The following is a 13,505-nucleotide window of genomic DNA, read 5'->3' as shown; positions in this document are numbered from 1 at the left end:
GACTTATTTCGCTCAGCATAACACTCTCCAGTTCTATCCACGTCATTTGCAATGACGTGGATAGAACTGGAGAGTGTTATGCTGAGCGAAATAAGTCAATCAGAGAAAGACATGTATCATATGACCTCACTGATATGAGGAATTCTCAATCTCAGGAAACAAACTGAGGGTTGCTGGAGTGGGGGGTGGGGTGGGAGGGATGGGGTGGCTGGGTGATAGACATTGGGGAGGGTATGTGCTATGGTGAGCTCTGTGAAGTGTGCAAGACTGTTGAATCACAGATCTGTACCTCTGAAGCAAATAATACATTATATGTTAAAAAAAAAAAGAAGAAGATAGCAGGAAGGGAAGAATGAAGGGGGGGAAATTGGAGGGGGAGACGAACCATGAGAGACTGTGGACTCTGAAAAACAAACAGGGTTCTAGAGGGGAGGGGGGTGGGAGGATGGGTTAGCCTGGTGATGGGTATTGAGGAGGGCACGTTCTGCATGGAGCACTGGGTGTTACGCACAAACAATGAATCATGGAACACTACATCTAAAACTAATGATGTAATGTATGGGGACTAACATAACAATAAAAAAATTTAAAAAAAAACTAATGATGTAATGTATGGTGATTAACATAACATAATAAAAAAAATAAAATGTTGATTTACTGATGTGGGGGCAGATTTCTTAGCTGCTTTTCTCTCAGCCTCCTGGGCAGCAAGGAAAGGGCCGGAGCCTGCGGTCAGGCCAGGGTGGAAGGGCCAGCACCTGATGTCTTTGGGACTTTTGGGAGATTTCTCCTCCTTGCTGAGCTCTCTCCCCCCAGTGAACGGGGATGGCACCTGTTGTGGGAGGGCAGGGGAGTCGTGTAAAGTGACAGGCACACAGACGGGACTGTAAATGGTTGCAGCTTGTGACTAATATGGTTGCACTGGAGTAGTAAATGTGAAATGCAAGTGTTTTGAAAGATGAAGAGGGTGAAAGCTGATGAAAAGCATTTTGAGAGTGGGGGCTCTTCCGTGGACTCAGTGGCACCCAGACTGTGTATCAGACTCTCAGGAGTGGTTTGGATGTTGAACTGAGCCGTGGAAGGCATGGGACATGTTGATCCTGAGAGCTGGTGGGACTCTGTCGTCAGGAACAGGAATGTGTTTTGAGCTGGATCTGGGGTAGTCCAGCCCCAGGCACAGCACCTGACACGTGGTTGGCACCCAGGGCTGTTTGTGGGGTGCCTGAACTAATTATGTTAGAAGAATGATCTGGAAATTATTCTAGAATACAGCCCGCCCCTCTTCCCAACCCAGCGATTTGCCTTTTAATTTATTTTTTTAAGATTTTATTTATTTATTTATTTGTCAGAGAGAAAGAGAGAGAGAGAGAGAGAGAGAGAGCATAAGCAGGGCGAGCGGCAGGCAGAGGGAGAGGCAGGCTCCGGAGTCCGATGCGGGGCTCCATCCCAGGGCCCTGAGCTGAAGGCAGACGCTTAACTGACTGAGCCACCCAGGCACCCTGCGATTTGCCTTTTAAAAAATGGCCCCTGTATTCGTTTCCTGTGGCTGCTCTGACAAATTACCACAAACCCAGCGGCTTGAAACACTGCAGATTTACTATTCGACAGTTCTAGAGGTCAGGAGCCGGAGGTGGGACGTCAGCAGGGCCTGTCCTTTCTGGAGGCTCCAGGGCAGAAGTGACCCTCGCTTTCCTGGCCTCCAGGGGGCGGCCTGCCTCCCAGGGCTGTGGGTCCTGCCCTCACCTGCCTGACACCTGCACCGCAGCCTCTGCTTCTGTTATACCTCCTGCCGACCCGGACCTGCCCGCCTCCTCCCATATGGACCCCGGGATGAATTGGGCCCATCTTGATAATCCCATCATCTTTTTTTTTTTTTTTAAGATTTTATTTATTTGACAGAGAGATAGAGCACAAGTAGGCAGAGCGGCAGGCAGAGGGAGAGGGAGAAGCAGGCTTCCCGCTGAGCGGGGAGCCCGATGCAGGACTCGATCCCAGGACCTCGGGATCATGACCTGAGCTGAAGGCAGACGCTTAACGACTGAGACACCCAGGCGCCAGATAATCCCATCATCTTAAGGATCTTTGCCTGAATCCCATGTGCAAAGCCCCCTCTGCCACAGAAGCTGACATCGTCACTTGTTGCAGGGCTCAGAGCATGGACATGTCTGTGAGGTCATGACCCAGCCTGCCACATTTCAACACAACCCTTTAAATACTTGATTTCACTTTAAAGGAAACTTCTCGGGGCGCCTGGGTGGCTAGTCGTTAAGCGTCTGCCTTCGGCTCAGGTCATGATCCCAGGGTCCTGGGATCGAGCCCCGCATCGGGCTCCCTGCTCGGCGGGAAGCCTGCTTCTCCCTCTCCTGCTCCCCCTGCTTGTGTTCCCTCTCTCGCTGTGTCTCTCTCTGTCAAATAAATAAATAAAATCTTAAAAAAAAAAAAAAATAAAGGAAACTTCTCGACCACAGCGCCAGGGTCCCCACCCAGGGTCCTGTCCACCTTCCTGGGTGACAGTGCAGTGACACTGGTCGTTCATGTGGTCACGATCAGTCTGGGTGTCGGTGGGGAAGGAGTCGGGGGGTCAGAGACGGGAGCCTCCCACAAGGGCTTGGAGTTGGGCTGGAGAGAAGAGGCGTGTGTGTGCCGGAGACGTGCAGGTCAGGATCTGGTTGACCTGGAAGATGAGGGCAGCGAGGGAAGACTCCCCGAGAGCTAAGAGTCAGCTCAAGTCCTCGAGTAAATGTGGTGTGTCCGTACATTTCAGGTACTTCGCCTCTCCTTCTTAGATTGGACGTCCTAACAGTTTATGCCGTGATCTCCAGGTGAGAATCAGGTTATAGGGTTGTTCAGGAGCAGGCCTGCAGTGGCCGGCTGGTCAGGGCAGAGCTGACTCCCAGGCCGTGAGGCTGGCCTCAACGCACACAGGGCTCCCCTGTCTGCAAGTCGGGTGAGGTGCAGTTGAGATGTGCAGAAGCCCAGGGCCGGGCTTGCTTGCCGTGGCTTGGTGCTCACTCGGTGCTCACTCGGCACTGGTGTGAGTAGAGGCTGGATGGGAGGCCCGGGTCCTCACTGTGACACCTCCAGCCTCAGGCCCAGGAGCTTGGGCATCTCGTGTTGACCCTTTAGACAGCTAAGAGCCATTTAGCAGGGGGTTAGCATGATGAAGTGGATTGGGGAAGATTATTCTGGTGGTAGAGTGTGCCATGGCCTGCAGAGAGGTCATCATGGGGATCAGAGACCCCCTCCCCCCTCCCCGAACTGCCCGTTCCTCCCATAAAATTCCAGTGAAGGCTTCCTGTTTTCTCCTCTGGGAGTGGCATTGGCTGTGGTAAGGATCACCAGCGGATGTTTCTTTCTAGCCTCCAAGCGGGCCCCCTGGCACCACAGCATCAACAAACCACATGGTCCCCGGGAGAGGGCGAGACTGCCCTCCCTGAGTCCGACGTGGTACTGTACCCAGCCTGAGCACTCGGATATAAATAAGTGGGATTGTCTACACCATGTAATTCGTGAACCCTCTAGTCTCCCTGAGGCTGAACCTCCTTCCAGAGCGTCTCTGCTCACAGTGATGAACGCTTACTGTGTGCTAGTCCCTCGGGGCCCTGAGTGCTACTGTATGGATTACCTGACCCACTCCTGTGGGGAAACTGAGGCACAAAGAGACACTTCGGTGACTTTAGTTCAGCAGCAGAGTCAGGATTTGAACCCGGGGTGCCTGGCTCCGGAGCATCTTGATGAGATAAGCACTGTTTTTAGGTTTTAAGCAGAAAACTTTGGGGAGTTTTTTTTATTTATTTTTTTGAAAGAATTTTATTTATTTGACAGAGAGCACAAGCAGAGGGAGAGACAGGGAGAAGCAGGCTCCCTGCTGAGCAAAGAGCCCCATGTGGGACTTGATCCCAGGACCCTGGGATCATGACCCGGGCCACCCAGGCGTCCCTGGGGAGTTTTTAGTCAGAAAATGAAATTGTTGTCAGGACCCCATGCTTGGCAGGTGGGCATTTATTTATTTATTTATTTTTTAAAGATTTTATTTATTTATTTGAGACAGAATGAGAGAGACAGAGAGCACATGAGAGGGGGGAGGGTCAGAGGGAGAAGCAACTCCCTGCCGAGCAGGGAGCCGGATGCGGGACTCGATCCAGGGACTCCAGGATCATGACCTGAGCCGAAGGCAGTCGCTTAACCAACTGAGCCACCCAGGCGCCCAGCAGGTGGGCATTTAAAAGGCCCGTTTGTAGTCAGTCCCGTTTGCTCACCAGAAGGAGGAGGGGCCGCTCAGGATCCCCTATGCCCCTCTTGATAATCCCATCATCTTTTTTTTTTTTTTTTAAGCACCTCCTGCCCCCCTCCCCCCGTGCTCCGGAGCCCTGGGCATCCTTGGGGCGGGGGGAGCTTCTCCTGCTTCTGTGAGCCACCCATCCCCCAGCCTGGTGCCCATCTGGGGGCAACACTCTGGGAAGCCTAAGACTGTCTTAATCTCCCAGCAGGCGGGGAGTGGAGGCTTACCGTCTAAGGTACCCGAACAGTCTTCAGCTTGTTTTCTCCTCTTACCTGTCTGGCTCCTGAGCTGATAGACTCAAGTCCTTCCTGGCTCCAGTTCTTACAAGCTGTGTGACTTTGGCCAAGTTATGGAACCTCTCTGTGCCTTAGTACCTTCATTTCAAACATGGACATAGTAACAGCACCTAGCTTATAAGAATAATTGGGGGAACACTTAGCTCACAGCCTTGGCAGACAATAAAGTCTCAGGAAGTAACAGCAGCTGTGGTTAGTGCCCTGCAGCTTGGAGACATCTGGGGACGCGGTGAGACTCACTGGAGGAGAGTGTCCGAGTGTCTGCTGCCCAGCAAGCCCTTGTGTGTGTTAGCGCACGAGTGTGCGCTTCTCACCAGCTCCGAGAAAGAGCCCTCAGGTCTGGAAGCAGCTTCCGAGGGAACAGGACATCCTCAGCCTGCAAGATGCCCCGAGGCCCTGAGGCTGGCTCCTTTCCTCACCATGCAGGACTCTGCTGGCAAAGGGGACTTCCTGGTCGACGTGCAGTCTGGGGGGTTCTGGGGGTGACTGGCAGCTGTGGGGACTGCAGAGCCCTAATGGACGGGAAGGTGACTCTCCAGGCCCGGCTGCTGGTATCGGATGACAGGGGCTGTTTGTCTCTGTCTCTTCCTGGTCCTTCCTTGTGTATTCAGTTGCCAGCACATGAGGCTGTTTCTGAAGCCGCTGGCAAGACGCTGGGGGGCCCTCACCGGCCCGAGGCCTGGAGCCCCTGCGAGAGTCCAGTGCTGGCCCCTGGGCATGATTTGGAAGGCCAAGGCGAAGGGCACAGCCACAGAAGTTCATGGATTTGGGTCCCGAGGTTTGAGTCTCTCTGACTTACACCTCTGGTGTTTCCTTTTACTTAGAGTAGAAGGAAAGAAGAAAAATTTTAAGCACCGTAAAGGAACTTTTCAGGGCCCATGCAGGCTGGAAATTGAGAATGTTCCAGCCCAAAGTAAAGCTTATTCTTAGCTGGGAGGGGGGCAGAAGGTCACAGGCACCCCCACCCTGGGGCCTCCGGAAAAGGACATTTAACAGCCCTGTGGGAAGTGACAGTCCTGAGGGCCTGTGGTGGTCCTGTGGCTCCTTGTCTTTAAGCTCATTCATTTCTTTTCTAGCTTCTTGAGGCAGTAACAGGAAAAGAAAGGGCAGGTGGAGGGTTTCCACTGATGGGCCCATCCAGGCTTTGGGGAAGCGCAGCACTCTGCTCCCTTTCCCCCTCGTCCTCCAGAACAGGGGATCTCGAGGTGGGGTTCCAGCGTGAGCAGCGGCAGCACCTGGGAATGTGTGAGTCGGGCGGGTTTCCAGGCCCACCCCAGACCTACAGACCCAGAGCCTGAAGGCGGGCCCAGCAGTCTGGGCTTCCACAAACCTCCTGGGGGACTCTGCTGCCCACTAAAGCATGGGCACCCTGCCTCCTACCAGGCCTCCCAGGGGCCTCTGATTCCGAATCTAGATTAAAGCTGTAAGCAGGTGTGAGCCCGTCCCAGCTTTCTCAAGCCTTCAAGGGAGCAGCTGAGTTCATTCTGTTTCCTGAGTATTTATGACCCGCCTGCTGTGTGTTGAGCATGAAGCTTGGCATTGGAAACACGGAGAGGGGGAAGACAGGTGTGGTCCTTGCCCTGCTCTGGCTGACAGCCCCTTGGGGGAGGAGACAGTGACTCAGGCAGATTTACAGCAGGCACTGCTACACGGGGGGAAGGACAGGCTGGGGGGCGGTGGTGGGAAGTGCGTGCGTGGGTTTTTGGGGTGGGACATGTTGGAGGAGGGTGTCCCAGAAGAGGTGGTGTTTGGGCCAGGAGCTGGGGGGTGGGGGAAGAAAGTGTGATCCTCTGCTGAGGCTGGTGGGAGAGCTGGGCTGGCCTGACTGGGACACAGTGAGTGGAGGGAACAAGGAGAGGAACTGGGGTGCAGGGAGGCCAGGTCACTAGAGTCCTTTCAGCCCCTTAGGAACCTCAGAGAGCTCAGGAAGCTCGGAGTGGTTTGGGAGTGGGGGCCAGGGACTAGGGGCAGGCAGGCTAGCTAGGGCCTGGGGAAGTCATCCTGCTAGGAGTGGCCAGGGAGTCAGCGGAGGTGAGGACGGGTTTGAGAGAAGTGGGTGGTGGCCCCATTCCTCAGGATGGGGAGCCCGGGAGGGAAGCGTGGGGGTGGTGAGGGCCATTTGATGCCAGTGGGACTTGGGGGTGACGTGTGGGGCAAATGGCTGGATGAAACTTCACACACTCCCCAAGCCAAAGAGCTTTCTGTGCAGCTTCCTTTGGGGTCCTTCGCCCAGCCATCCTGAGGCTTTGGGGCTGCTCAGGAAATAGAGCTACCCGGCTTTGGTCAGACGGGGCTGCTTGGTCACTCCACGATTTAGAGCCATGAAGGGGATCCAACCCTGGCTTGCTGTCCCCCGGAGCGGAGAGACGAGTGACAGATGGTGAGCTCATGTCCTGAAAGCCCGGGGAAGGTCAGAGAGTGAGGAGTCAGTAGGAGCATTCTCGGAGCTTGGGGACTGTTTTCCAGCCTCTGTACCTGGGAGTGCTAAGCTGGGTCGATTCCTGTTCTCTCTCTCTCTCTCTCTTTCTCTCTCTCTCTCTCTCTCGATAAGCTCTTTATTTACATCCTTTATAGAGGTTTAGCATGTTAGGACCAGAAAAGGGGAGCCACCCAAAGCCCTCTCCTACTGGAGTGGGATGAACTGGAGAGTGATGCACTTAGTCGCATAGACTGCAGCCCTGGTAGAGCTGGACCCCATGTCCCTGCTCCTAGGACTCTTTTCTGGGGGTCCGCAGCCTCCTCTGCACCTGACCCTCGTGTGTCAGCCCCCGTTGGCCTCTGGCTCTCTCCCTGGTGTCTGATCCAGTATAGAAGTGTCTGCATGGCACCACAGCTGTGGGTGCCCAGGGGCCTGCAGGGACTAGCCTAGAGCACCGGGAGGAGACCTTCCGAACAAGTGATGCATCTCTGAATGCCTTTTTGTTTTGGTGCTAGTCCCTAGTAGGCACTCCCAACGGGAGTGCTGCCCCCACTCACATCTCTTTGTTCACCCAGCACTTTTGGCTGTCCCCTTCTCAGGGGAGAGTGGTGGCACCAGGGCCTTCTGGGGCTCAGGGCTCACCTACCAAGTAGGCAGAGAGCCGGGCGCTCAGTTGCTCTGCTCCTTTTGGGCGGGGTCCGAAAACCTGCTCAGCGGCCAGTGGGAGGGGGTGCAGTGGGGAGAGGGGTCGAATACTTGTAGATACTTATAGATGAATCCTGGTGCAGATCAGGTTTTGTTTTTTAAACAGTTTATTTTAGAGAGAACCACTAGGGGTGTGGGGTGGGGGTGGCAGAGGGAGAGGGAATCCCAAGCAGGCTCCATGCCCATCGCGATGCTCAATGTGGGGCTTGATCCCAGGACCCTGGGATCATGACCTGAGCCAGAGGCAGACGCTTCACCCACTGAGCCACCCAGGCGCCCTGGGGCTTTTGCTTTATTTATTTAAGATCTTGATGAAACGCCTCCTCCTATAGCTGTGTGCCTGGTTCTAGTGCACTCCTGCAGGGGGTTTGCCGCAAATTTCAGGGTAGCTGAATTCTGAGTTCCGTTGGGATTCTGGTGCCTCAGATCCGTGAGACCCACTTTTTGAAAACCAAAGGGGAGAAAAGTTTTGGAAAGGTAGTGCCTTCTGTCTGTCCTTCCTCTTCCTGATGCCCCTTGAGGGTAGACACACCTTTGCAAAAAAAAAAAAAAAAAGTACCTGGTGTTGATTAGGTGTGAACGGCTGACTTTGCACTGAGTGGAGCAGCGTCAAAGTGGGGCAGGCCTGGGTATCCACGTGTGAATCTGCTCACAAATGACTGAGTGTTGATTCGTAGCATCTGTTGATTTGAGGAAAGCAGGTTTTGCCTCACAGCGAGCAGGAAGGTGGGATCTCTGTGATGTTATTTCCACTTGGATGGGGCCTGCCTGGCAGAGTAGCTGGCTGGAGTCCCCCTCTTCCCCTCCCGGGTGCCTGCTGGCTGGGGTCAGACTCGTGCCCATCGTGACTTTGCTGGGGACGAGGACGCAGCTGGTCACATGAAAGGCATAACTAGTTAGTTTTTATAAAGATTTAGTTATTTATTTGGGGGGGGCGAGGGTCGGGGGCAGAGAGAGAATCCCAAGCAGACTCCCTGCTGAGTGTGGATCCCGACATGAGGCTCACTCAGTCCCAGGACCCTGAGATCATGACCTGAGCTGAAACCAAGAGTTGCACGCTTAACTGAGCCACCCAGATGCCCCATAGCTAGTTTTCAGTGTGTACTGGTTTTAGATGACTTACCCAGTTGCCACTTTGAAAGTAGTATACATCAACTAAATGAATCAGGAATATATTGGAAGAGACCATAGTTACTCGTATCTCCCAAATGCAGGAATTAAAAAAAACTTTGGCCAATTTAGCATTTTTTTCTCAGGAAATTTTTTTTTTAAGATTTTATTTATTTATTTTGACAGAGACAGCGAGAGCGGGAGCACAAGCAGGGGGAGTGTGAGAGGGAGAAGCAGGCTTCCCGCCGAGCAGGGAGCCTGATGCGGGGCTCGATCCCGGGACCCTGGAATCACGACCTGAGCCGAAGGCAGACAGTTAACGACTGAGCCAGCCAGGCGCCCCTCTCAGGAATTTTTTCTAAAGTGTCCTTGTGAAGTGAGTGTAATCCGTCCTGTCTGGGGGCGGTGATCAATGCTGCCACGCTCAGGAGCTGGGGAGTGAGGACTGGACTCCAGTGGGTCCCAGGACTGCGTCTGCAGCGCGCAAGACTGGAAGTTGGCTTTCCAGTTTGAGCGCCATGGATCGGTGTGGTGGGCCAGCGCCGGCAGGGCAGACCGACTGGCCCCATATCACTTCTCAGCTCTGCTCTAGTGACGCTTTCGTTCATGCTTATAACTTGGGTGAGAAATCCAGGGAGAATTAATTTTCAGCCTGGAAACAAAGTCTGAATTAAATAGGTCTCAGGAGGGTATCCATTAGCAGACAAGCTGAGGCTTGGGAATTATCAGAGCCTGCGGCCTGTGGGAGGCTCCTGCCTTGGTTAGCTGGATTGGACTGAGAGGTGAGTAAGCAGAAGGCCTAATTTGGGGGACCTGGGGACAGTGGGATATGGGGGATACCCTGGGGCCACCAGCAAGGGTCCTTTTGAACAGGTGTGGCGGGGGCCTGGTCTCCATCCACCCTTGTATGTCCCTAACATGTCCTTCAGAAACCTCTCTCCCTGGTGTCTGCGGGCTGACCAGCAGGGGTGCTGCGTCCAGCATGTCTACGTGTTGGGGGTGGGGCCAGGGGGCTGGGCAGTTTGAGCGCCGGCAGCAGCCCTGTGTGAGCTCTGGTTATGGGCTGTCTCCCGAGTCCTAGCCATTGGGTCTGTGGGGCTCACCCTTGTTTATTGCCATAAAGTCCAGGATCCCAGGTCAGAGCCCATGGTGTGAAATGGCAGCAGGTGATGGGCCCGGCTAGCCCCTCCCCTTCGTCTCTTTCAAGGGTATGGTCACCTTCCAGAAACCTTGGCTTTGATGAGGGTGTAGGCAGCGCATTTGTGCCTGAGCGGGGCCCTGTCCCTGTGGGTGTGCCTTGAAGCCAGTGGGCCAAGTGTTCGGGGAGGCAGTGTGGTGTGGTGGGCACAGAGCAGGGGAGGGCCGGGATCTCACCCCAGGGCCACCATTCAGTACACCATTCAGGATCGTTAACCGCTGTGGCTTTGGTTTTCTCCTTTGTGAAGTAGGAGCAATGAGACCCGTGTCACCAAGTTGGAGAGTGGAGAGCGCCTGGGGTCTGGTGGCACCTGTGACTGTGACGGTGAGGGCCTGTGACCACGGGTCCTCTCTGCTCTCCAGGCTCCTGTGCCTTCGTTCTCCTTGTAAATATGAGTAGCTACACTGTTCCCTAGCTCAGGGTCCCTGCAGGACTCCTGGGCCGACCCGGGCTACTCCCCTGTGTCGGGTAGGTGGGAGGGAGCCAGCCGTCTTCAGAAGCCCCTGGAGCTGTGGTTGAGGTCTTCAGAGTTGGCGCCTCCCTTCCCTCGTATGAGGAGAATTCGGAGTCTGCAGGCATCTGTGTGCCCGCAGCCTCCCTGCTGCTGGCCCAGGCCCTGCATCCAGGGTGTACCTGGCCTTCCCGGGCTTCCCCCCACAGCCTCGCCCCTCCTCATAGTGGGTCCCAGTTCCTCCCTGCCTTGGCCAGAGTGCTCCCTGGCTGCTTCTCTGGGGCCCCTGCTGCTCCCTTTCTTTCTGTGGGTTTTCTTCAGCCCCAGCATGTCCCTGGGACCCTATCCTGCCCCTCCCAGCATGCAGTCCCATGTAGGCTGTAGGAGATACTTGGGGGACTGGCCGCACATGCTCCCCTGGGAGGCAGTGCTGGGTACAGTGCTTTCTGCCTCTATGGCCCTGACCGACATGAAGAAACACATTTTACACTGTGACCGAGTGGAGGGAAAAGTACAGGTGCACACAGGGAAAACAAGTATCAGGAGAGAGTCCCACCCACAGTGTGCTCTGATGCTTCCCTGGCTGTCCCGCATCCTGCTCCTCTTGGTTTTCGTGCCGGTTGGGACTTCCCAGATGGATGGCACTGGACTGCGGTTTGCAAACCACACGGCTTGGGAACTCGTGGAGCCTGAGGGTGGGGTGGGGCCTCTGCACATCCCTGGGCCTGTGGGTGTCTGTCAGAGGCCCTCCCAGGCAGAGCAGGGGCAGCTGGGTGGGGACGGGCAGCCTCTAAGGGGCTGGGGTCGTTGGGTTGGGGCGCCCTGGGCCCTAGAGGGAGGCGCTTCTGGAGCGGACGCTCCCTCCCCAACCAAGTTTGGGTCCAGGGAAAAGAGCACTGGACTAAAATCAGGGCATCTGGCTTCGCGTCCCCCTTCTGCCACTTGGGCTACTCACTTCACCCCTCCACACCTCGGTGTCTCACGAGGTGGCTGTGAGGCCCCCAGCCCTGGCTCCACAGAGCCTTTGGTTCTGCTCCATGCCTGGGCAGGACAGGGTGGGGGGCCACCCAGGGCCGACCTTGAGCCCTGGCCCTCCCTCGCTGTCCTGTCTCTCAGTCAGCCTGTATCAGAGGGGGTCTGGTGGAAGAACCAGACCTCCCAATGCCTCTACCCAGACCTCGGGGTGGAGCTGCTCTGTGTGAGTGTAGAGCACCCCCTGACTGGCCTGTTCTCTTGCAGCCCTCCAGGATGGCTGCCATGCTGGGGGACACCATCATGCTGGTCAGAGGCCTTGCCAAGCTGACCCAGGTGGCCGTGGAGACCCACCTGCAACGCCTGGGCCTCGGTGGGGAGCTCCTCGTGGTGGCCAGGGCCCTGCAGTCCACAGCTGCAGAGCAGATGGGCTTGGTCTTGGGGAAGGTGCAGGTAAGGAGGCCATCGGGAGGGGGCGTCAGGAGGGGCTGGCCTGGAGCTCTCATCGAGGCCGGGGGGGTGGGGGTGGGGGGCAAATCAGGACGCAGCCTGGGGGTTGGCTCAGGGGACCTGCTGTCCTTCTGGGTGTGGTGGGGTCCCGGCGTGGGGCTGTAGCCCTCTGACTCAAGTTGTCGCTCAGGAAGCCTCACGAAGCTGGGACAGCCCCCGGGAACCAGTGGCCCAGGCCCCAGTTCACTGGCCCTGGGGCACAGGCCACACTCTGCTGGCCCAGTCCCATCCTGCTCCCCACCCCCCACCTGGCCCTCTGTTCCTGGGCCTCTACTGAATGTGCTCAACAGAGGCCTTTTTTTTAATTCTTATGTTAATCCCCATACATTACATCATTAGTTTTAGATGAAGTGTTCCATGACTCATTGTTTGTGCATAACACCCAGTGCTCCATGCAGAATGTGCCCTCCTCAATACCCACCACCAGGCTAACCCATCCTCCCACCCCCCTCCCCTCTAGAACCCTCAGTTTGTTTTTCAGAGTCCATCGTCAACAGAGGCCTTTTTAATTTCAGAAATTAAAAAACAAAGCAGCATCCACCTTTGTTCTTAGGGAGGCAGCTGCCGGAAGCCTGTGTTTCCTTCCCTGAAACAGTTTCTTTAAGAGCCTGAGCACCTTCTCCACTGTTTATCTGATTTATCTTTCTTGTCGGGTCGGTTTTGGTACAAACGTGGCAGAAGGTACCCTGTGTGTAGGCTGAGCGTGCGTGTGTCCCTGGGCGTTACGCCGCGGTGTCAAGCTGTTCTGGAGCCTGTGTGCCCAGGGTCCTTACTGACGTGCCAGCCGAGCCAGGGTCGCACTCCCAGCTTCATTTACGCGGGGCTCCGGGCGTGGACTCGGGGGCTCGGCTCCTTTCCGGGGAGCGCTGGCGCAGCTTCACCACCTGCCTCCCTTGCCCTCCTGCCCTGTTCCAAGCCCCTGGCCCAGTGGGAGGGTCCAAAGCACGCGTGCGTGCGGAGAGGCAGCTGTCAACAGGGTTTGCCACAGTGGAGGGCAGAGCACCGTCCCACCTGGGTGTCACCGTGCGAGCCACCTGCCCCGTTCCTGGGAGCCCGAGAGGGTGGGAAGGGGGCACGGGCACAAGATGCAGATGGTGCCCTGCTAGGAGGCTGTCACCGCCTCCAGGCCTCTGGTCAGGTTTTAGGATTCCCAACCCCTCCCCTTCTGTTCCCTAAGGGTCTGGTGGTGACACCACCTCTCTGTCACTCTATGGAAATGCCTTTAACTTGTAGAAGTCTCAACCCCATGATGCCGCCCCCAGCCTGGCTGCTGTCCTGGGCATCACCCCTTCTTAGATGGGGAGACTGGTCCTTGACTTCTGAGTGATTCCCAGGTGCCTTCCTGGTTCGGAGCTATCCCCTTCCTGGTGGGTGTCTTGTCTGTGAAACACCGGCAAGTGAGAGTGTGCCAGGCCTGGGGAACCTTCTGAGAGGCGAGTGGGGGGACAGGCCAGGGCATCTCCAGCAGGGTCCTCGGAGGGAGGAGGGAGTGTGGGTCCCACCACGAAGGAGGCACTGAGCAGGGTGAGGGGCCTTCGTGTGCTCCTGTTCTTTCCCTAAAA

At 55.9% G+C, this 13,505-nt stretch overlaps 1 protein-coding gene across 1 annotated transcript in view; it reads left to right on the top strand.

The window, feature by feature from the left end:
- COQ8A (coenzyme Q8A) overlaps positions 1–13,505 on the top strand; it is a 40,973-nt gene that overhangs the window by 7,825 nt on the left and 19,643 nt on the right. Inside the window, exon 2 of the mRNA XM_035011011.1 lies at positions 11,701–11,886. Coding sequence (XP_034866902.1) covers positions 11,710–11,886 — 177 coding nt within the window. The 5' untranslated portion in view covers positions 11,701–11,709. The remainder of the gene's footprint in view (positions 1–11,700; positions 11,887–13,505) is intronic.

Source organism: Mirounga leonina, unplaced genomic scaffold, assembly GCF_011800145.1.
Source record: "Mirounga leonina isolate KUSES-001 unplaced genomic scaffold, KU_Mleo_1.0 Mir_154, whole genome shotgun sequence".
Lineage (NCBI taxonomy): Eukaryota > Metazoa > Chordata > Mammalia > Carnivora > Phocidae > Mirounga > Mirounga leonina.
Note: the sequence above shows the minus strand (reverse complement) of the source record. Positions and strands in the feature narration are given on the sequence as shown.